Source organism: Pelophylax lessonae (genome assembly GCF_965119305.1).
Source record: "Pelophylax lessonae genome assembly, chromosome: 4".
Lineage (NCBI taxonomy): Eukaryota > Metazoa > Chordata > Amphibia > Anura > Ranidae > Pelophylax > Pelophylax lessonae.
In genome coordinates this window covers 655,536,818-655,560,217 of record NC_138771.1, presented here as the reverse complement: position 1 = coordinate 655,560,217, position 23,400 = coordinate 655,536,818, and the positions used below count along the sequence as shown (strand labels likewise).

Here is a 23,400-nt window from a genome sequence, read left to right as displayed (position 1 = left end):
GGGCCCCATACAGGAGTACTGGCTGTACCCCCTGATGGCGGCCCTGCCTGCCAGTGTCATTAGTACAGTGACAGTGCATAACACTGATTACTGCAGTAATGTCACTGGTCCCCCCAAAGTGTCAGTTAGGTTTCCGATCTGTCTTCTGCAATGTCGCAGTCCCGATAAAAATCGCTGATCGCCGCCATTACTAGTAAATAAAAATAAATAAAAATGACATAAATCTTTCCCCTAGTTTGTGGATGCGATAACTTTTGCGCAAACCAATCAATATACACTTATTGAAATCTTTTTTTACCAAAAATATGAAGCAGAATAAATATTGGCCTAAATGGATGAAAACATTTGATTTTTAATTTTTTTTTTTATTGGATGTTTTATAGCACAAAGTAAAAAATATTGTTTTGTTTTTCAGAATTGTCGCTCTTTTTTTGTTTTTAGCGCAAAAAATAAAAACCACAGAGGGAATCAAATACCACCAAAAGAAAGCTCTATTTGTGGGAAAAAAACGTTTTTTTTATTTGGTTACAGTGTCGCACGACCGCGCAATTGTCAGTTAACCACTTGCCAACCGCCAGCCACAGATTTACTGCGACAGGCTGGCACGGCTGCGCTAACCGGTGTAGGGGTACGTCGGCTCATGGGAGCGGTCCTGGGGGTGAGCGTGCACCGGCCGCATGCGCCCGCCCCCACTAGGTAGCGGGGATGCCGATCCATGGGGCCGGTGGCATCGATTGCCCCTGGGAACCCGCGATCGCTCCCCGCTGAGAGAGAACACCGGTCAGCTGTTGTAAACACAGCAGACCGTTCTCTCTGAAATGATCGCAGAGCGCCTGTGATCCTTCTATAGAGGAACACAAAAGTTTCAAAAATATCAGTTAGGTGTCCAATCTGTCGGCCGCAATGTCGCAGTCCCGCTAAAAATCGCAGATCGCCGCCATTACTAGTAAAAAAAATTAATAAAGTGACATAAATCTTTTGCAATAACTTTTGCGCAAACTAATCAATATACGCTTATTGTGATTTTTTTTTTTTTACAAAAAATATGTAGCAGAATACAAATTGGCCTAAAATGATGAAAAATTCGATTTTCACATTTTTTTTTGGAATGTTATATAGCAGAAAGTGAAAAATATTGTTTGTTTTTTTCTTTGTATATAAAATCGTTAATAAATCTGCAGAGGTGATCAGCCTCCCATCACCCTGGGAGACCCAAGCGACCAGCCGACACGTCCACTGACTGGCTGAAGACCTGAACAAAGCTGGATTCGGTTCTGATTGGGTTTGCGATGTAAAAACCCGGAAGCGATATCATGACATCACTTCCGGGTACTGGAGCCTTAAAGACGCCAAATGTAAAAAATATTACAGCATTCAAAACAATACTTTGAAATGAAGTGAAGGGGTTTGGGGTCTTTTAGACCCCCGATCCCTCCATAAAGAGTACCTGTCACTGCCTATTACTGTCACAAGAGATGTTTACATTCCTTGTGACAGCTATAAAAGTGATCAAGATTTTTTTTTTAAAGGGACAGTGTAAAAATAAAATTAATAAAAAAAATAAGGAGAAAAAAAATTGAAAGTGCCTCAGAAGTGAACGCCTTTGGAGAATTTTAAGTAGTTTGTCGCCTTTCCATGAGTGTGCGCAATTTTATAGCATGACATGTTAGGTATCTATTTACTCGGGGTAACATTATCGTTCACGTTATACTAACTTTCCTGGTTTTTTTTTTCATGAAAGTGCATTTCTTCCAAAGAAAATAGCATTTGAAAGACTGCTGCGTAAATACCTTGTGACAATAAAAATTGCCACATTTGCCATTTTATTCTCTAGGGCAGTGATGGTGAACCTTGGCACCCCAGATGTTTTGGAACTACATTTCCTATGATGCTCAACTACACTGCAGAGTGCATAAGCATCATGGGAAATGTAGTTGCAAAACATCTGGGGTGCCAAGTTTCGCCATCACTGCTCTAGGGTCTCTGCTAAATATATATATATATATATAAGTTTGGGGGTTCTAAGTAATTTTCTAGCATAAAATACTGAAGCAACAAATGTCAGAAAAAGGCTTAGTCATGAAGGGGTTGGGCAGCCATATTGCACTGTCTTGTTAAAAACGAAACCTGTAAATACTCTTTTTCATGTATCTATAGGCTGGTCACGTGACTCCCCACTGCTCTTCTCTCCTATCTAAGGGCTACAGCAGGAAGGGCTGAGCGGCGAGCATGGCGTTCACATGACCTCCCTGGCTGACGTCAGAGGGAGATCTTGACCCCTCCCACTATAGCCCTGGATCGGAGTATTAGAGCGGCCGAGAGTTACATGACCGGCCTGAAGATGCATGAAAAAAATATATTTAGAAGCTTCATTTTTACCAAACACTTACATTATGGCTGCTTAAAAGAGAAGGGCTGGCAGTAAATCATAGGGTAAGGTTACAAACCCTTTAAAGTCTCTGACACTGGGGAAGAATGCAGTCAAGTGTTTAATAATTAACAACTCGGGGCAAGGCTGACCTTGGACTCATGCTTGTAAGAGGGTGTAGGTGCAATTCACAGTTTGGCTACTAGGTGGCGTCCTCCCCATAGACAAATGGTCAGTTATGTTAGAAAGTAGGAGGAGTTTGGGTAGAGTGGCATGGAGAAGAGGAGTGAGACTCTGGATATGGCTTCCATGAGACTTGGTGAGGCCCTTTCTACAGAAATGTAGTGTTTTCAGTGATTGGTATTGCCCAGCTGGGGTATACCTGAAGGGGTCCTGGTGCCCTAGATAGGAGGAAGATGAGGACAGGACATAGATTGCCTTTGTAAGTGCCACTGAAGTTGTCTACCTTGAAGTTGTGAAAGTAAAACTTTGAAAAGTTATTAGCCTCGCCTCTTCTTGCTACCATTGATCTATCCATTGAACTGGTATCTGGCTCTGCCAGGGTGAAGTGCCAGGCATAGTATTGTACATGTGCTGGTTTATTTGCTTCCTCAGGGAGTGGGAGCTTACACTAATGTGGAATTAGGGCCAGAGACCTGTTAGTGTTGTCTGGGAATGAAACTTTATTCTCACGTTCTTAATGTCCCGCCTACATACTGTATTCATATGATAAGTTATATGGAGCAACACAGATCATAAAAGGATCTCATACAGAGAAATGTGTCTGTCTGGGGAAAATAAAGACCATTGTGGGACAATTATTCTGTGGATTTGGAAACGTGCGTTCTTCCTGTGAAATCCTCTTCACTAAAAGACGAGACTAACTAGAGAAGAGACATCTGCTCCTCCTGCATCCTATTGCGGGAGTGCCCATACTGGCCATGAAATTCAGCTGATGTAGGACAATGTTGGGTCTGCATTCATACTCTCCTCTCCCTATCACCAATAAAGAGAGAAGGAACAGTGGCTGCAAATCTAACAGTTTCCAACAAGATGGAACACCTCTGTGTGCTGTAAGCCTCTGACGTTATAAGGTGTCCATTACTGTCCTCTAAGGACAATAGTGCCCATTCATCACAAGTGATTCAGACATGGGGATCATCATTTCCAAAAATCAGCCAAATAATGGTGAGCCCAAGATGAACTCCTTCTTTCCACGCCCGGTCCTTTACCCTTCAATGATCATATGAGGTGGTTTCTGATGTTTATGTTTATTGAGCACCTTAATGCTTATTTTTGTGACACTGCCGGAAATGCTGATTGTCTCAAAAATGCCAGAGACATCAGAAAATCTATTGATGGAATCTGTGTAAAGAGAATGGTTGCGTGTAAGGAAATGGGAAGGTGAAGTTTCCTCTGAACTTTTTTTATTTTCTGTATGTCCTCGCCAGCCCAGTATGGTATGGATACAATCGTCATGTTGTAGTGTTCCTGATTACCCCCACACTAGTGCCAGTGTCATCACAGCCAGCAACATTTTTGTAAACATTTTAAAAAATATATATTATTTTTTTTTTTTGTTTAAATGTAAAAAACAAAAAGGACTAATTCACACAGGTTCTCTGTTATGTTTGTGCTCGCTAATAATGATTTTAGTGAAAATATTGTCTTGATATATTCAGGGGGGGCGGAGGGCCTGCCAGATAGGTTGTACGGGGCCTGGCGATTTCTAACAGCAGCCCTGACCAGTAATTTAGGCTTGCTTGGCTTATAGGAACAGTGACTGCTACAGGTGATGCTACACTAAGCTATACTACCTGACCATTTATACAGAGGCGACCATTACAGTACACTGTTTTCTATATAATGTTGGTTGGACTTTTGTGAAACACAAGATACAATGTTCGATAGATAATAAGTCCAAACATTCAAAAAGTCACACGTGTTATCCCCACACTCAGGAGGAGTAACATAATGTGATTTGGGGTACTGTGTGTTTGAAATATATATATATATATATATATATATATATATATATATATATATTTATTAAATTGACAACTTTGCTTGAAAAAAAGCAATTTTTATTTCAGAATTTTCCAAAAACATGTGGGAAAAAAATAAACTCTTTAAAAGACTCACCATCCCTCTTACTGTCTACTGTCCTGGTGTTTCAGGGACTCCAATCCTGATACTCAGGAGGAAAAGGAAAGAGTGTTTTGGGGTGTAATTCCAAGTATGCCCATACTGTGTTTAAGAAATATCTTATTAATTGACAGCTGTGTGTAAAAAATAAATCTTCATTTTCCAAAAACCTGTGTAGCAAAATATGAATTTCAAAAGACTCAATGTGCATCAAATTAAATGTGTTGGAGGGGAGTATTTTGCAAAATGTGGTCATTTTGTGGGTGTTTCTCCTGTCCTGGCACTTCAGGGCCCTGTGATAGGTAGCCAGGTAATCAAATGCATATTTTGTGCCTCTTGCAAGAAGGTGCTCCTTGGATTTTTGGCCCCTCTATGTATCAAGGCAGCAAAAAAAAGCCTCACACATGTGCTACCCCCATACTCAGAAGAAGTAGAAGAACATGTTTTGGGGTGTAATTGTAAGTATGCCCATAATGTGCATGAGAAATACCTTGTTAAAATTGCACCTACTTTGTGAAAAAAATTAAGTTTAATTTACTTTCTTCATTTAAAAAAAAATAATAATTACACCGTCAAAGAAAATCACTATACTTCTAACAAAGGAGTGTCTTCTATCCAAAAGGTGTCATTTTAGAAGTGTTTGTACTGTGCTGGCATTTCATGGTTTCAAGAAATGATATAGTCAGTTAGTACGTCAAAACTGCAAGATTGATACATTTTTAAATATATATACCATAGTTTGAAGACTCTATAACTTTCACACAGTCTAAATAATATACACTGATTTTTCTAACAAGGAAATGTAGATATTGTGGCCCAAATTTATGAAGAATATTTGTGTAAAATATTATAGCAGAAGCTAAGGGAAACAATTTTTTCCCCCACAAATGTTTCTTTTTTCTCTTTTACGGTGTATAGTAAAATATAAAACCCCAGTGATAATTAAATACCACCAAAAAAAAGCTCTGTCTGTCTCAAAAATGATATAAAATTAATTTGGGTACTGTGTTGCATGACTGAGTGTTAGTCAAAGTATGACAGAACTGAAAACTGAACAATGGCCTAGAATGAAAGGGGGTTGACCATGCACACCTTCAAGTTGGTAAATAACACTTCCCATTTATCGGACTGTAGTAGAGGGATCCTGTCTTCCATTCACCTTCAGCTTCTGGATATATGATTGACGTATCATTTGATAATATTATATATATATATATATATATATATAATATACATACAGTATATGATTAGCTTCACCCATTTCTATGTCCAACTCTAGTATTTGTAATCTATGGTATAGAGATGGCTGTTTATTGAGGTTATCGGTCATAGTGGTACATGTCTAATGTTTTGATTTTATTTTTGGTTTCTTAGATGATAATCAGCTAATAAAGATATATCTTTTTGTTATTATGTTTATTCTGATAGTTATACTGTTTGTTTTGTTTTGATTGAATTTTTTTTAAAAAATATCCAAAGCCTTTTTTTTTTTTTTTTGCAATTTTGTTTACTTTGGAATCTGAGTTTGTGTCTCCTTTTTTCTTCTCTTCTTTTATGTCCCCATATATATATATTTAGAAAGCTATGTACAGTACCCTACTTGCTCCCCCACCAGTCATGATCTGCCTGAATTGTATTGAGAAGCGCAGAGATCCATTGATGATGCCTCCAAGTATACATTAAGGTATGTAATGAAACCAGAAAGATTTTATTTAAACATTTTGGTAATATGTTGATGAAGTAGTTGGGAGGCAAAATATAAGCAAATAAAACTTAAAGACCTCACATGTATGCCCCAATGAGGTGTGCAAACCTATACTTCCACTGGAATTTGTTCTGACCATGAAAGTGATAGTTAGTTGTGTCTGTCCCCAAGCCCCCCAAGGCAAAGTTCCTCCATCATTCACTGGTACATACCTAAGCCATGACTTCATTGATAACATGTATGTATAAACCCATCTGGCAGTGTCAGTATGTCAATAGGATACAAGAACAACCCATGAATCTGATCTGATCAGTAATTCCAGAAATGTTCATAGAAGAAGTAAATCCTGGAGGCCTACATACAATGTACCAACCCACCAGATAGATGTTTATGAAAGAGATAATGGGGGATGTGCTGCAATTTAGTAATAGATGGGTAAAATTTCCATGGACTTCACATAGACATCAAGTGCCTAATAACTAAGTGTAGCACTGTCCCTGTAGGGCTTGCTGTGTGTTGACTTCTTAGGTCTCCCTCTGATTACCTGCAGACAGTCACTAAGGTGATTTTTCACACATCCATCCTTTATCCCAGTTGCTCATTACTCAATAAACAGTCCAGGGGATTTGGTTTTATATTTATTGTGGAACTTGGATGAGAAAAGGGAATAGTGGGATACTCCAACTGAGCTATTCACAGCAGATGAGGACAACTCTCACTCAGCCTCGCCAGATTATTTTTTTGGAAGCAGACACACTGTTTTAACCATACTGCCACTTGTATGGAAGAATTAAGTCTTCTTGCTCTCTTCAGCAGCAGACTTGATGCAATACTTTCTCTTCAGGACACTCTTTAGCATCCCCTTGACTGACACCAATCCACTGACTCCTCTAGAGGGATGGCCCTCTCAGGACAGGCCCCATGACACAGATCTGTACTCACTGTAGGTAGGTTCAGATCATTTCCACTGTCTCCCTTTCAGTCTTCTATGCAGGGCAACTTGGTTCAGCTCCTCTCTGACTCAGGCCCTCAGGTCAACCACCTGAGGCCACATGACAACTTCTACAGAGGAGGGAGAGCCGCTCCCTCCTTCCATGACCCCACTCTCCAGCTGAAAGACCCCAACTACATGTGGCCCTGGCATTTATACAGTATCCCAGCATGCACTGAGGCACTTTACTCTGCTGGAACAATGCCTGTGCCCTCACTTGTCAGGTTTTCTCCCACTGTCCAATATGCCTCCTATTGGATCAGTGTGAAACATTTCAGACAAGCTGAGCTGCACCTGAGCACCATGAGTAGACCTTACCAATGGATACTGATCCCTGGTAGGCAGAGAGCAATATAAACTTACCTGTAAATCTTCCTGGAAAGCAGAAAGACCCAAAAACTACACTCCCTATTCTAGCACCTAACTAGGAGGGTGCTACATAAGGAACAAAACATCTTCCATCCAAGGCGGAGCTCCTCATAAATCATAGATGCAGATTGGCAAGACTGATGGGACATACTGGATGTTGGATGTTGTCACCATTTGTTTTACTTCTATCATATGTGTATCCATATACAGATAAAAAATATATTTTTCTTGCTGTAATAGCTTTTATTTGGACACTTACCTCCAAACCATCTCTCTTAATTTACGGATATTATCTGTAAAAATCACAATCACTATATTACACTGTCCTCATCCACATCCTTCCCTTAGAATGGCTCAGATAACTTTGTATCTTTCCTATGAACATTGATTGTCCCGTAGACCAAGCTATATGTCATACTGAGATCTGTAGATGTATAGTGAAGTCTTGTCCCCATATACAGCAGATACTCTTTATGATGATATACATGGATCCAGCTCTAATGGAAGCTCATATCAATCAGGGATCCAATGTATCACTTGTGGTTTGTCCCTTAGAGAACATAATGTCAAAGATAAAATGGTGTGTTTTCCTTCTTATTATGTCAGTTTTGATATTAAAATGTAAGTAAAATGTCAATTTAACCTTTGCTTCATGAGCTAATCACTCAACCTTGGTCAAGTCATTGCTAAACAGATCTATTGCCAATGGATGGATTCCTTGTTGGTATTACGAATCGGTGACTGAAACATACTCGCTTTTATTAACATCACCCTCCTGACCCTTGTGACAATTTACACCACTGGGATCTCTTGGAAAGGCCCCCGGAGGATGGACATAACAGAACCTGGACTGCTGACTGGGCCAGTGAGGTCAGACATGTCATATCTAAAACTGGCTGATCTGAGTGGAATAAAACTTCAATGGGGCCATGTTACATCTACTGAGGATCACACCGACCTCAACCCTGAAGATGAGAAGAGAACTTTGACACTCTAATCTCTGTCACCAGACCATTCATTCTAACAACAATCTTTACATACAATTATATGTGCATTAAATGCATTCCATTAACCACTTAAGCCCCGGAAGATTTTACCCCCATTCCGACCAGGGGGTATTTTGCGATTTGGCACTGCGTGACTTTAACGGACAATTGCGCGGTCGTGCGACGCTGTACCTAAACGAATTTGGCGTCCTTTTTTTCCCACAAACAGAGCTTTCTTTTGGTGGTATTTGATCACCTGTGCGATTTTTTGATCACGCGCTATAAACAAAAAAAGAGCGTCAATTTTGCAAAAATAGCAATATTTTTCACATTTTTTTATATGAAATTCCCCAAAAAAAATGTAAAAATCAAAATTTTTTTACTTTTTCGGCCAATTTGTTTTATGCTACCTATGTTTGGTAAAAAAAAAAATCGCAAAAAGCGTATTTTGATTGGTTTGCGCAAAAGTTATCGCGTTTACTAACAAAGGGAAAGATTTCTGTCATTTTTGTTGTTTTTTTTTTTAACGTGTAATGGCGGCGATCTGCGATTTTTTTTGCGGTACTGCGACATTGGGGCGGACAGATCGGACCCTTGACTGACATTTTTGACACTTTTGGGGTTACCAGTGGCATTTCTACAGTAATCAGTGCTATATATATGCACTGTTACTGTAAAAATACACTGGTAGTGAAGGGGTTAACTTTATTTGGGAGGGAGGGGCTGTGTGTATCCCTAGGGGCGTGCTTTCTACTGTGATTGGCTGGGGCTTGAGCTGTAAGGACACTGATCAACGGATCTACATACTAGATCCGAGTGATCAGTATCTTAACAGCAAGGAGAATGACAGGTGGCTTGTTTACACAAACTGCCTGACATTCTCCCTCTCCCCCGCCGATCGCCGAGTGACCGGCGGACATCGGGTCCGCTGGTCACACGCGCGGGGGGGTCCGTGACCACGCGGGAGCGGGAGCGCGCCTCCGGGGGCGCGCGCTCGCTCCCTAGACCCTCACAAGCTAGTGACGTAGCCCTACGTCACTTTGCCTGTGAGGGGCTGACTGCCGACGTAGATCGGCGTTAGGCAGTCGGCAAGTGGTTAATGTTGGTAAAAGTATCCCCACTGTAGACCCTCAAAAGCCCTGAGACTGCTGCTGAGTACTCCCATCTTGGATTTGATGTCAGCAGACTCTGGTCCACTCTATAGTATTCCTCTTCCCTCATCCCCCGGCAGCTTCATAAAACATTTCCTGAAGTGTTCAGCTGTAATATGACATATGGAAGTGTAACTTTTATCACTCAGAGAACAGCAGGGGCCCCATTCATCTGAAAACTTAACAACACCGAGGGCCACAAAGAAGGAGCGAGAGGAATGTATGTAGGGCAAACTTAGACCATTGGTCCAGTCTGCAGACCCAACAACTTCTTCATGTTTAAAATATTTTTTTTAATATAGAAAACTCTGGTACTTTCTGTTAAATAAAGGAAGTGGGAGCGGGGGGGTGGAGTGGGGGATCTTCCGATTCTAATATTTCCTGTAGGAAGACATTCCCCTTTCCTGTCTCAGGAATTCGGGAGGTGAACACACAGCGTACATGGAGCTCCTGATGTTATATCTCAGCTCTTATACAGACACTAACACTGGAAGAACACCGGGGACTCCACACATAACAGGATGGAGACAAACTAAGTTATAATCCGGGCTGGTGGGGGCTACCGATGGTCTCTCTTTATCCAACAATGTCCTCCATATATGAATCAGACTTAGAGGGAATGTAGTGTTGTTGTACAGATGTTCTTTGGTCTATGATAATGTTTAGGACTATAAATTAATGCTTTAAAATATGTTTTTTTTTTTTATTTATATCAATAAGAAGTATTGTGATATGTGTATATTGGACATTTACCCGATGCAGCCAGCAGGTGGTGATATTGAGTCAATTCTCCAACTGCCTCATTGTTCTCTGTCCGGAGAAGCCTGTAATTTGATTTCCCGCTATTCAGGCAAAAGCTGGATGAGTCAGGGGAAGGACACCCCCCTCTACCTGTCTCCGTTCCACCTCCTCCTTGTCTCTGTATGGGAGAACAATTAGAGAGAGACAGTCCACAAGTGATCAGCTAGTGCTGGGCTGTCTTATTGGAAAGCCCAGAATTCTCTGTAATACCATGTCATTGAAGAGCTCTGTATTAAATGTTTATTTATAAAATGAAAATTTCATACAAGTAATAAGTAAAGTGACATAAAAGATCAGTTTATGAATTTCTAAATATTCCAAAAATGTATTAAAACCAACCAAAAGTCATTATAGATTATCATTCAGCATTTTGTATTCAGGTAAAATGAAAATAAACAACACAACAAGAAATTCCCCGGCTGTGACTTACATTACACCTGTACTGAGGGGAATATGGAGGGGCCATTGCTGGATGTCTTCTGAAAATGCTATTCTCCTGGCTGTCTGTGGACTCAGTATTTGGGGACACTGACCTGGAACAATCATGCAGATCAGGAAAAAAGAGTTAAGTCAGAACTCCGAGTCTGAATACTTTTTCCGGGTTACTGACATAGAAAGTACAGAAGCCATTGGATCAGAATGAGAGCCAGGGAACTAGTATTGTTTAGAAGTGGTTAGCAATGGCTGCCACCATACTTCCTACATACAGATTCCTATAATACAATTGTGTAGGGTGCAGACAGGTTGGTGTGTGATGATATATTAGCAGTATGTGTCTCCTTTTTATGTCCTGTACATCCTGGGGAAGGTGAGAGCTCTATGCTGCTCTGTACAGACACACACCGGGTTATACCGCTCCTCTTCCTCTGCCCCCCAACCTGCTCTATTGTCACCCTTCACCCCTCTGCAGACCCTCTCCCCTCCCCCAATCTCCATGAGTACTTCCAGTACAGACGGAACTCATCACCCACCACCATCTACCAGACCTCACTTCTGTCCTTCCCAGTCTCTTCCCCCCATATGGGGGTCATGTGACCTCTCCTACCTGACCTTCTCTCATGGTGGTCAGTGGTTGGAGAGATCCATTGTGGGAGAGTTTACATCTACCTTTACCCTGATCGATACAAGGAATTGTGAAGGAGACTGATGTGAGGTGCCATTCAACATTTTCCCCGGTACTCCAGGTGTACATACACCAACGCATGAGCCGACCCACTGGGCGTATGCCAAGCTGGGTCCACTCACTCCGGTAAACCTCTTTAAAGGATTGGTGGTGGACTGTGTCACAATATTTTGGTCTCTATTCACTGTTTGCAGCACAATTTTGAAGAATTTTGGCTTCACGTTTAGGCCTCATGCACACGGGACGTTTTTACAGCGGCTGTTTTTGGCGTCAGATGTTTTTTCTGCTGCCAATAAACTCCCCAGCATGTTCTCCTATGTCTCCCCAGCATGTTCTCCTATGTCTCCCCAGCATGTTCTCCTATGTCTCCCCAGCATGTTCTCCTATGTCTCCCCAGCATGTTCTCCTATGTCTCCCCGGCATGTTCTCCTATGTCTCCCCAGCATGTAAACCTATGTCTCCCCAGCGTGTTCTCCTATGTCTCCCCAGCATGTTCTCCTATGTCTCCCCGGCATGTTCTCCTATGTCTCCCCAGCATGTAAACCTATGTCTCCCCAGCATGTCCTCCTATGTCTCCCCAGCATGTTCTCCTATGTCTCCCCAGCGTGTTCTCCTATGTGTCCCCAGCGTGTTCTCCTATGTCTCCCCCAGCGTGTTCTCCTATGTCTCCCCCAGCGTGTTCTCCTATGTCTCTCCAGCATGTTCTCCTATGTCTCCCCCAGCGTGTTCTCCTATGTCTCCCCCAGCGTGTTCTCTTATGTCTCCCCCAGCGTGTTCTCCTATGTCTCCCCCAGCGTGTTCTCCTATGTCTCCCCCAGCGTGTTCTCCTATGTCTCCCCCAGCGTGTTCTCCTTTGTCTCCCCCAGCATGTTCTCCTATGTCTCCCCCAGCATGTTCTCCTATGTCTCCCCCAGCATGTTCTCCTATGTCTCCCCAGCATGTTCTCCTATGTCTCCCCCAGCGTGTTCTCCTATGTCTCCCCAGCGTGTTCTCCTATGTCTCCCCAGCGTGTTCTCCTATGTCTCCCCCAGCGTGTTCTCCTATGTCTCCCCCAGCGTGTTCTCCTATGTCTCCCCCAGCGTCTTCTCCTATGTCTCCCCCAGCGTCTTCTCCTATGTCTCCCCCAGCGTCTTCTCCTATGTCTCCCCCAGCGTGTTCTCCTATGTCTCCCCCAGCGTGTTCTCCTATGTCTCCCCCAGCGTGTTCTCCTATGTCTCCCCCAGCGTGTTCTCCTATGTCTCCCCCAGCGTGTTCTCCTATGTCTCCCCAGCGTGTTCTCCTATATCTCCACGCACACACAGGCTGTTATCAGCAGTTTTTGGCAGGGGCGTTTTCTGGCTGTAAAAGAAAAATGAAAACTAGTGGGTTTTGAGTGGCGTTTTTCAGCTGTAAAAACGCTCTAAGGTCAATAAACGCTGATAAACACAGATAAACGCCAAAAAACGCTGCTAACTTGCATTTTTTTTACGTTTTTTATTCCATTGCTTTTTTTTAAGCCTGGGTTGTATTTGCAGGTGTCGTTTAATGGAACTTAGCATTGGTTCACTCTGGTGCATGCTGAACACCGCATGTGATTTGCACCAAAAACGCACCGCATTCCTGTGCACATTACAAGTGATGTCTGTGTGAAGCGATTTGAGCCATATATTTTGTATGGCTCAAATTGCATCACATTTGATTTGCACCAAAATGTTTTAGGACCCTTTTTTTCTCCACACCCAATAACATTGCATGGATGTGAACACCTATGTGATGCGATTCTGGAACGCGCAATGAATTTTGCAATTTGCTTCGGAGTATCGTTCATGGAACATGAAGCCCTGTTGACATTGTGCCAAATTGGCATGTGATTTGTTATGTTGATTTGCATGTCATATCGGAGCCTATTGCTGGCAACGGCACCGGTTCACACTGATGACGGGTTTGAAATCATTCAGCTGAACGCGCACGATTTCAAACTCGCATGTCAGTGCGACTTTGGGGGCGATTTGACAGACATCTGTACGAGTTCATGCACAGATGTCTATTAAAATTGCCCTGAAGTCATCAAAAGTAGTGCAGAAACTTCTTTTGGGAATCGGTGCGGCACCGCAAAGTCAGGGTTGCACCAATTCGGACAGTGACGTTGCTGGCAATAGACTCCGATTTGGCATGCGATTTGACATGTCAAATCTGTCCAATGTGAATGGGGGCTTAATGTTCCATGAACGACACCCTGAAACAGATTGCAAAATGCAATGAGCTTGACAGAATCGCTTGACAGAATCGCATCGCATGGGCGTTCACACCCATGCAATGCCATTTTGATGCGGGAGAAAAAAGGGTCCACATTTGCACCAAAATGTTGTAGGACCTTTTTTTCACCGTACCTGAATCTTATCGCATGGGTGTGAATACTCATGCCATGCAACTCTGGCAAGCATTGCATTGTGGGAAAGTCGGAGTTACTAAAGTAGCAGAGAGGTAATTTTTAGCTAAAAACGCCAAAAAACGCTAACGTCAAAAAAATAAAAGAAGCTTAAAATGCTGAAAAAACTCACTACAAAGCTACTGGCGTTTTTATAACATCCAGTGTGCATGAGGCCTTACTGTGCCAATAAGAACTTTTCATTCTTTTTATTATTTTTTGGACATTTTTCACCTTTGAGCCATTCCAAATTTGTTTTATATATTCTCACTATTGATTCAGTTCCTCTAATTTCCCTTATTAGGTTCATCATTATTAGTGGATGTTATTCACATTTAGAGCCGGATCACACTGAGGCGACACGACTTCGAGGGGCGACCTGTGAAGTCACGTGCACCGCGACTTCGGAGCGACTTGCAGGGACTTCACATAATGGAAGTCTATGCAAGTCGCTCCGAGGTCGCCCCAAAGTAGTACTTGTGTCGCTCCTATTAGAATGGGTCCTGTATTACTCAATGGACCGCGACTGACCGCGACTTGTCAGGCTGACAAGTCACGCTAATGTGAATGGGCTCTTAGCGCCGCACATTTTTTTTATATTATTTAATATTTGCACTAGTTCAAGTGTTGTGCTGGCTGCTGATTGGTTTGGACATCAAGCGCGGTAATTACTTTTTATTCTTATCCCATCACAATGACTGCACTGCATTCTCTGTACTGATGGATCATCTCCACCCTCTGTGTCTGATCATGGCTGCACATAGCGCCATCATCAGGAGGAGGGGCAGAACATAGGGGGAAGGGTGGGGAAAGGGAAATTCCTGATATAACATGGTAACTTACTGTTTCGGGAGACTTTCCTTCACTCTCCAATAGCTAAAACAGGAAGTGACGGGAAATCCCTCCAATCCCTGGTTGTCACCAAACCAGTGTCCCCATTGGAAGATTTCCCCTCTATTCCAGTTCTGGTATTAACTCGGAATTGGGGATTTTCTTTCATTTTGGGTGATAACATTCACCAGGACAAATAGAGAGGAGGGGCTCTCTCTAAATTGGATGGAGACAGCAATTAAAAACTGACAGGGGCTCTAATCCCTCTCCACTCTATCCAAAACTATAAAAAGATGTGCCTTCAGTTATATGATAGATAGATAGATAGATAGATAGATAGATAGATAGATAGATAGATAGATAGATTACATTCCCCGCACTAGGGATGCATCAATGCCGTTTTTTTATCGGTGAGTCTGAGTACTGATCATTTGCTTTGCAATTTGTGTCCATAGAAAATTAATGGGTGCAAATCGCACTGCAAAGAATTGCATGTAATATTATACAGGAATGCAGTGCGATTCCTGTCCAAGTTGCATGCGGTTTCCCGCACCGCTCCTGTGTGTACCTAGGGCTGTCATAGTGATTTCAGCCTGGGTTCACACAGGAGCAGTGCGGGAAACCTTATGCACTTTAGACAGAAATTGCACCGCGTTCCTGTTTAAATTGCATGGGATTCTTTGCAGTGCGATTTGAGTCCATTCATTTTGTATGGACACAAATCACACCACAAATTATTGGTTTCGGTATAGGGAGCATTTTCACAAGTACTACTGAAAATAATCCGTATTGTTGCATCCCCGCCCCTCACTATGATTATACAGTTATTCCAGCCAATCACAGTGATCTGAGAGGGAGTGATGGAGATGTTTTATATAAGTGTTTGGCCGCAGGCCAGTATTTGTGGGAGGAGCTAGCGGGCTTTTATAGCACTGCTCCTCCCCTACTCCGGGCTGCTGCTCACGCTGTCACCCCACCCACCTTCACCCTTTTTTTTTTCTTGGCATTCTAACCTTTGGGGGGCCCTCTTTATTTACAGGCCTACCCCTTACGTCGGTTTCTGGCACACCACACCAACCTTTTCATACTCAGGTTTTCAACCATCATTTAATTACCGACCACAAATATATTTATCACTGAAAACCCGGCAGGACCATTAACATATAATAGGTGCTCTATCCCTTTAAAACAATCAATTAGTATAAAATAATTGCAATCATCATAGTAGAAATAAAAATTGAAAACAATCACATTAGAACTCAGTACAAGAAATAAGTGTATATCCCTTTAAGTATGAAGCCATATGAATGAAAGTTCATTAGTGAAGCTGAAACAATTCTTTATCCAAGTAATGTGATGTGCCAAAATCTCTCCACTCCAGTGCTAACCTCATTGTATTCCACCCACCGAGTGCTCAGGCTTCCTTCCCCTTCTCATCCCCCACAGATCTTTATACAACCTTTATATACCCATATCACAGCATGGAGGGGCTCAGTGAAGGTGGTGGTGAAGGTGTGGAGGTGTTGGATCGGGTCACACAGATCATAAAAGGAGATCCGCCCGGCCCCATAATCCAGATATATCCTGACTCTGCTGGAGATATTGGTGGGTAAGGGGATTCCTTTACTGTCATGTATCACCACATACTGATCACCATACCTGTACAATCCCCAGGACTTGTTATTCCATCCAATCTCTGACTGCTCTCCTCTCCTGTCTATACTGGGGTAACACATCCCGACTGCCCACCAATCTGATCCCCCGACATCCACTTCCCAGTAATGTCTCCCTGAGGAGAAACTCCGACTGCTCAACACCTGAGCCTTATTCTGAAATCTCTCTGGTGTTTCTGGACGATTCTGGTATCTATCTGACCTGGATACAGTTTTCCTGTCATCTGATATATGTAGATTATTATGGGCTGTGTTTACATCCAGTAATATGTCTGCAGCTCCCTGTATATAGAAGTCTACATTTACCTCTGTTATTATATCAGATAATGTGTGTAATGTGTGTGATATCCCAGCCACATCCAGACCCCCTCCATCATGGAGGAGCTTCTCATGTCTCTCTCTGTCCTCATTATCTCCATCCTCAGTATCACACAAGTCACCTGTGTCTGATTCCTGTAAGACAGTCAGTGGATCCGTCATGTTACACAGCTCATCAATGTGACGCATCTTCCTGGACAGCTCCTCCTTCTTTATTTCCAGATCCCGGATGGAGATGGAGATCCGCTCTGCCCGCCCGGAGATCTCCCTCAGGATTCTCTTCTCCAGGTCTTCCAGACGTCTCCTGAGATCTCTAAACAGGGCAGTGACTCTCTCGGTGTCACCAGCTGCTTTTTCTTCTACTTTCCTCCTGTGTTCCTGCAGACTCTGGACTCTTTCCTCCGTCTCCTCTCTCTTTGTCAGAAGTTTCTGCAGAACTTTCCTCAGTGTCTCCTTCTTCTTCACAAAAGCCTCATCCAGTGACTCCATCTCATGTCCTTTATGTTCTCCAATCACACATAACACACAGATACAGGTATCATCCTCAGTGCAGTAATACTCCAGGATCTTCTTATGGACGGAGCATTTCCTGCTCTCCATGGACAAGGTGGGGTCACATAAGATGTGTTCTGGGGACTTTTTGTGGACTCTCAGGTGTTTATCACACAGAGAAACCTCACAGTGTAGACAGGATCTAACAGCAGGTACAGGAGAGTCCACACAGTAAGTACAGAAGACCCCGGACTCCTCCTGATCCGGCTGAGCAGACAGGAAATTCTCCACTATGTTACACAGTGTTATGTTCCTGTGCAGTGCAGGCCGATCCGGAAACTTCTCTCTGCATTCAGGACAGGAATATCCTCCAGACCCCTCCTGTGTATCCAGCACACTATCAATACAGACCCGGCAGAAGTTGTGTCCACATCTCAGCATTACAGGATCTGTATAAATGTTCATACAGACGGAACATTCCAGCTCTGCTCTCAGATCTGCAGACGCCATCGCTGACAGCAGAAGAGAGAAATGAAAGTAAAATTCTCTGACTCCGGGGAAGAATGCAGTTGGGAGGGGTGACCTCCTCCTACACAGGGTGAGGCTGGGCTGTGACTTCTACTTTATTCATAGGATTCGTTATATGGAGGGACACCAATATTGGAGGAATATCATCCATAACAATGTGCGTGTCTCAGGAAAATAGAGGTCACTTTGGTGAAAATTAGGGCCGGAGTCAACAAACGTTCGTGTAGAACTGATTTTCTCCCCATACAAGTGAATAGGAATGCAAAAAACAATTAAAACTGTCACAGATTAACCTCTTGTCGACTGCCTGCTGTAGTTTTACTGTGGCAGGTTGGCTTTATTACACAAAATGACGTTCCTGTACGTTGTTTTGTGTAATAGACAGTGGGGGTGCGTGTGATGGCCAGAGGGGAAGCCAATCAGCAGGTCAGGTGGACGCAATGTCCACCGACCATCCGTGATCGCTCTCCATAGAGACAGAATGGCGTCTGCCGATGTAAACAAGGCAGACCGCTGTTCTGTCACAGATGAACACAGGGATCTTGTGTTCTTGCTATTTAGGAACACAGATCTCTGTGTTCATCTATTGAGTCCATCCTACACACAGTTAGAAAGCACCCCCTAGGGCAGTGATAGCAAACCTTGGCACCCCAGATGTTTTGGAACTACATTTCCCATGATGCTCATGCACTCTGCAGTATAGTTGAGCATCATAGGAAATTTAGTTCCAAAACATCTGGGGTGCCAAGGTTTGCTATCACTGCACTAGGGACACACTTAACTCTTTATTGCCTCTGGTGTTAACCCCTTCCCTGCCAGTGTCATTAGTACAGTGACAGTGCATATTTTAAGCACTGATTACTGCAGTAATGTCACTGGTCCCCTCAAAAGTGTCAGTTAGGTGTCCGATCTGTCCGCCGCAATGTCGCAGTCCTGCTAAAAAAAGAAATCGCTGATCGCCATTACTAGTAAAAAAAAAAAAAAATAAATAAAAATGACATAAATCTTTCCCCTAGTTTGTAGACGTGATAACTTTTGTGCAAAACCAATCAAAATGCACTTATTCTGATTTTTTTTTTTACCAAAAATATTTAGCAGAATACAAATTGGCCTAAATTGATGAAAACATTAAATTTTTTTAATTTTATTTGTGTTTTATTGGATGTTATATAGCAGAAAGTAAAAAAAATATATATTTTTTTCAAAATTGTTGATCTTTTTTTGTTTCTAGCGCAAAAAAATAAAAACTGTAGAGGTGATCAAATACCGCCAAAAGAAAGCTCTATTTGAGGGGGAAAAAAGGACATGAATTTAATTTGGGCACATTGTTGTACGACCGCGCAATTGTCAGTTAAAGTAACGCAGTGCCGGATCACCAAAAATGGCCTGGTCATTAAGGGGGGGGACCTTCTAGAACTGAAGTGGTTAAAGCAATAAAACAGCTACTAAACTGTTCCTTGTAGTCCTACAGACCAGCAAGCTGATTTGTTACTTGTGGTTCCACAGTCATAACATGCAAAGCTGTTTTTTTTTATTGTGTAGCACTTTTCCCAGCCACGTTGCTGGATGTGGGTCCGCCAGGGTTACCGCTAGCAACAACAGCGCATTTAAGCATGTTCTCCAAGTGTGAGCACTGAGACAAGGAACAGTCCGGCATCTTTGGTTTTGTATATATTTTAGGAACTTGGATGGGAGAAGGGAATAAGTGGGATACTCTTCTGGCTCAACTATACACAAAAGAATGGGAGAATGAGAAAATGCCTCTTGACGCTGGCTGAATGCCGGTCAACGCCCGATGGCACTATTTAACGCTGACTTGCTGTCTGTGAACTTGAACTGACTTCTGACACCTCCTTGTGACTCAAAAGTCCTTATGCTGCTCCCTTTAGCCCTCCTGGCTGAGTTAGCTATTTGTGAATACTGCTGCAACTCTTAACGCTTCAGGGCCCACACTGGCACCCCCTTTCTCTTCAGGGCCCACACTGGAACCCCCTTTATCTTCAGGACTTAGACTCTGGCACCCCCTTTCTAAGCCTTCTCTACTGCTTAGCTGGCTCCTGGATCCAACTGACCTTCCGCAGTGGTCCACTATCCTAGGCAGATCCCGGGGGTAGTTTACAGTACTCACGACACTGCTTTCCTGGAAACTCCTGCCCCAGCAGGTCTGCTTGGTCCTCAGCACACTGGATCCCTTCTCTGCAGCTCAGCTTACCCTCTGTCCTCTTAGGCCAACTGCCTAGGACACTTGTCTCACGCTGACAGGAGGAGAGACAGCCGTCTCCTCCGTCCTGGGACTCCCGCCAAAGACATCCTGTCATGTGCTCCCCCCAGACTTATACCTCTTCTCAGGGTGCATTGCGGCAGAATCTGCTCTCTGGGATAGATACAAGCTCTGGTGTGCTATTGGCCAGGTTTCCTCCACTGTCCAATAAGAGCCCTCATTGGACACAGTGGGGAGACTCCCCAGACTAAACAGTCACACCTGGAAACACATGACAGCCTAGCTGAACAATTAGGCCCATCTGATAAGCAGACAAGGCCCCCTTATAGTTTGCCTAGCACCTACCTATAGAGGGTGCTACAATTGCAGAAACAGGCGCTCTGTTGTGACCTTGTTCCTGCACGGGACTGAGTACTATAGACGTCGGCCAGCCTCACCTGCTGAATAATATAATCAGCTCACAGCTAGTCCCTGCTAAGCTTGGCTACCTGTCACTCCACAGCCAATCAGAGTGGCTGCATCCTTCCAGAGAGGCTCAGATCAGCAGACGCCATCGCTGACAGCAGAAAGCAAAGTGACAGTTAAAGTGTTTGTAACCCAAAAAAAAAAAAAAAAAGAGCTCCTGTTCCCTTATAGCAGGTTGCACAGTGCTTGTACTGTCTACCCTGTCCCTCTGGAAGCTGTATAAAACCTGGCTAACCCTGCCTGGTTCTGCCCTCCTCTGAGCCCTGACACCGTGGTTAGTTTATGTGTCCCTGCTGTCCGCAGCTCCCCTCTGTCTTCCTCTCCCCTCCCTCTCCCTGCCTGTTAGCTCCTGTGTCTGTGTGAGCTGTCTGCACCCCCCCCCCTCCTGCTGCTGTTAGTAATAAACAAAACTTCTAAAAATTTACTACCAGCCCCTCTCTTTTACCCCGTCGTGCTGACAAAACGCAAATATGCGGCTTCAGCTTTAAGGGGTTGTACTGGAGTGACTACTGCAGCTAGAGGCATCACCCCGGTACCGTTGTTTAGAGCCAATAGTCGGCTTTCTTGTAATAAAACCGATGCAGCTGAGCAGCCACTCAGTTGTTATTGCAAGGAGCAGGAGGTGGCACCCGCCCCCCCCCTCCCTCCGCCTTCTGCGGCTCGCCTGGGTCTCCCGTCCCACTGGGAGACCCGAGCGACCAGCTGGCACGTCCACCGGCTGGCCGAAGACCCCAAACAAAGCCGGATTAAGCTCTGATCGGATCTCTGATGTAAAAACCTGGAAGGGACGTCATGACATCACTTCTGGGTACCGGAGCCTTAAAGGTGCCAAATTAAAAATAAAAAAAAAATGACAGCATTCAAAACAGCCAAACTTGGCGTTTTGAATACTTTGAAGTGCAGCGGAAGGATTTGGGGTCTTTTAAAGAGTACCTGTCACTGGCTATTACTGTCACAGGGGATGTCTGCATTCCTTGACAGCAATAAAAGTGATCAAGATTTTTTTAAAGGGACAATATAAAAATAAAATGAATAAAAAAAATAAGGAGAAAAAAAAAATTAAAGAGCCCCATCCCTCTATGCACACGTGCAGAAGTGAACGCATATGTAAACGATGTTCAAACCACACCAATCTTTAGGGGGAATAATTGTAGCACAAAACCTCCTCTGTAACTCTAAACAGGTAACCGTTAACATTTTTGAACGCATCGCCTTTGGAGATTTTCTAAGTTCTGTAGTTTGTCGCCATTCCACGAGTGTGCGCAATTTTAAGCATGTTGGGTATCTATTTACCCAGCATAACATTATCTTTCACATTATGGGAAAATTGGGCTAACTTTACTTTTTACTTTTGGTTTTTCTTTTTCCATGAAAGTGTATTTCTTCCAAAAAAATTGCATTTGAAAGACTGCTGCGTAAATACCCTGTGACATAAAATATTGAAACAAACGCCATTTTATTCTCTAGGGTCTCTGGTAAAAAAATATATATATAATGTGTGTGTGTGTGTGTGTGTGTGGACCCTATGGACCAGAGCTGTAAAGAGAAGGAGCTCATAATTTAGTCCCCCCTGCTTATCTCTGGTGAATGAGTACCCTAGGAACACTGCAGTTGTTGCCGTATACCTGATGTCACTATAGAAAAAAACTGATTGATCCATCTGGTACATCCATATACTTGAGGATTGCAGAGGGATTACCTAAGCCTCGCAGCAGATTGGAGATTGATCCAGAGGGTCCATAGGGTGATCCATTATACCCAAAACGCTCTTTTGAGTGTTAATGGAGGTGAGCGGCCATTACACTTGATTGTGGATTCCAAGCTCACGAAAGATCGCACCGAGTTGTCACCGGAAGTGTCCTGTGTCACTCCATCACATATGAACTTTCTATCATCGTTATTTTTGGCATTGTTTGCACTTTCTGCACTTTTTGGGACTTTGCAATTTTAATGCGACTTATTTATTAGTGCTGTACACTGCGTTTATCTATTTTAGTTTATTAAGCACTTCAAGTGAATTTCACTGTCACCTATTTTTATTGATATTTTCACTGGCACCTTATTCAGTTATCCTAGATGACCACCGTGCAACTTGATGTTATAGTTGTCTCTTTTTAATACAACAATCATTTAGCTGTACTTCCATTAATTACCATATTTTTCACTTTATTTTATTACCACTTCAATATTTTAGATTGTGATATAAGGATCATCACTTCTATTTATACTTATTTTTATTTGGCACTTGAGCATTTGATTGATCACTTTGGCACTTTATATATTATCATTGTATTTTTTGAGAGAAGATCATTATTGTATATGGTTTTACTCATGCATTAGAGTCTTATGGTCCACCAATTTAGACATCTTGCGCTGATTCCCTCCTTCCCTATGACAATGTTGGGTCTGCATTCATACTCTTCTCTCCCTATCACCAATAAAGAGAAAGGAACAGTGGTTGCACATCTGACAGTTTCCAACAAGATGGAACACCTCTGTGTGCTGTAAGTCTCTGACGTTATAAGGTGTCCATTACTGTCCTCTAAGGATAATAGTGCCCATTCATCACAAGTGATTCAGACATGGGGATCATCATTTCCAAAAATCAGCCAAATAATGGTGAGCCCAAGATGAACTCCTTCTTTCCATGCCCGGTCCTAGCTTGGTATGAATCATGGACCATATATCCATAGCCAATCACTCAACCTTGGTTGGAGTGAAGTCATTGCTAAACAGGCTGGGATCTATTGCCAATGGATGGATTCCTTGTTGGTATTAGGAATCGGTGACTGAAACATACTCACTTTTATTAACATCACCCTCCTG

At 42.9% G+C, this 23,400-nt stretch overlaps 1 protein-coding gene across 1 annotated transcript in view; it reads right to left on the bottom strand.

Annotated features, from left to right (window-relative positions):
- Positions 1-16,310: 16,310 nt before the first annotated feature.
- LOC309553051 (uncharacterized protein) overlaps positions 16,311-23,400 on the bottom strand; it is a gene marked incomplete at both ends in the record, with an annotated part of 115,989 nt that continues 108,899 nt past the window's right edge. The window contains one exon of the mRNA XM_082253949.1: positions 16,311-17,949. Within this exon, the coding sequence (XP_082110075.1) occupies positions 16,311-17,949 (1,639 nt within the window). The remainder of the gene's footprint in view (positions 17,950-23,400) is intronic.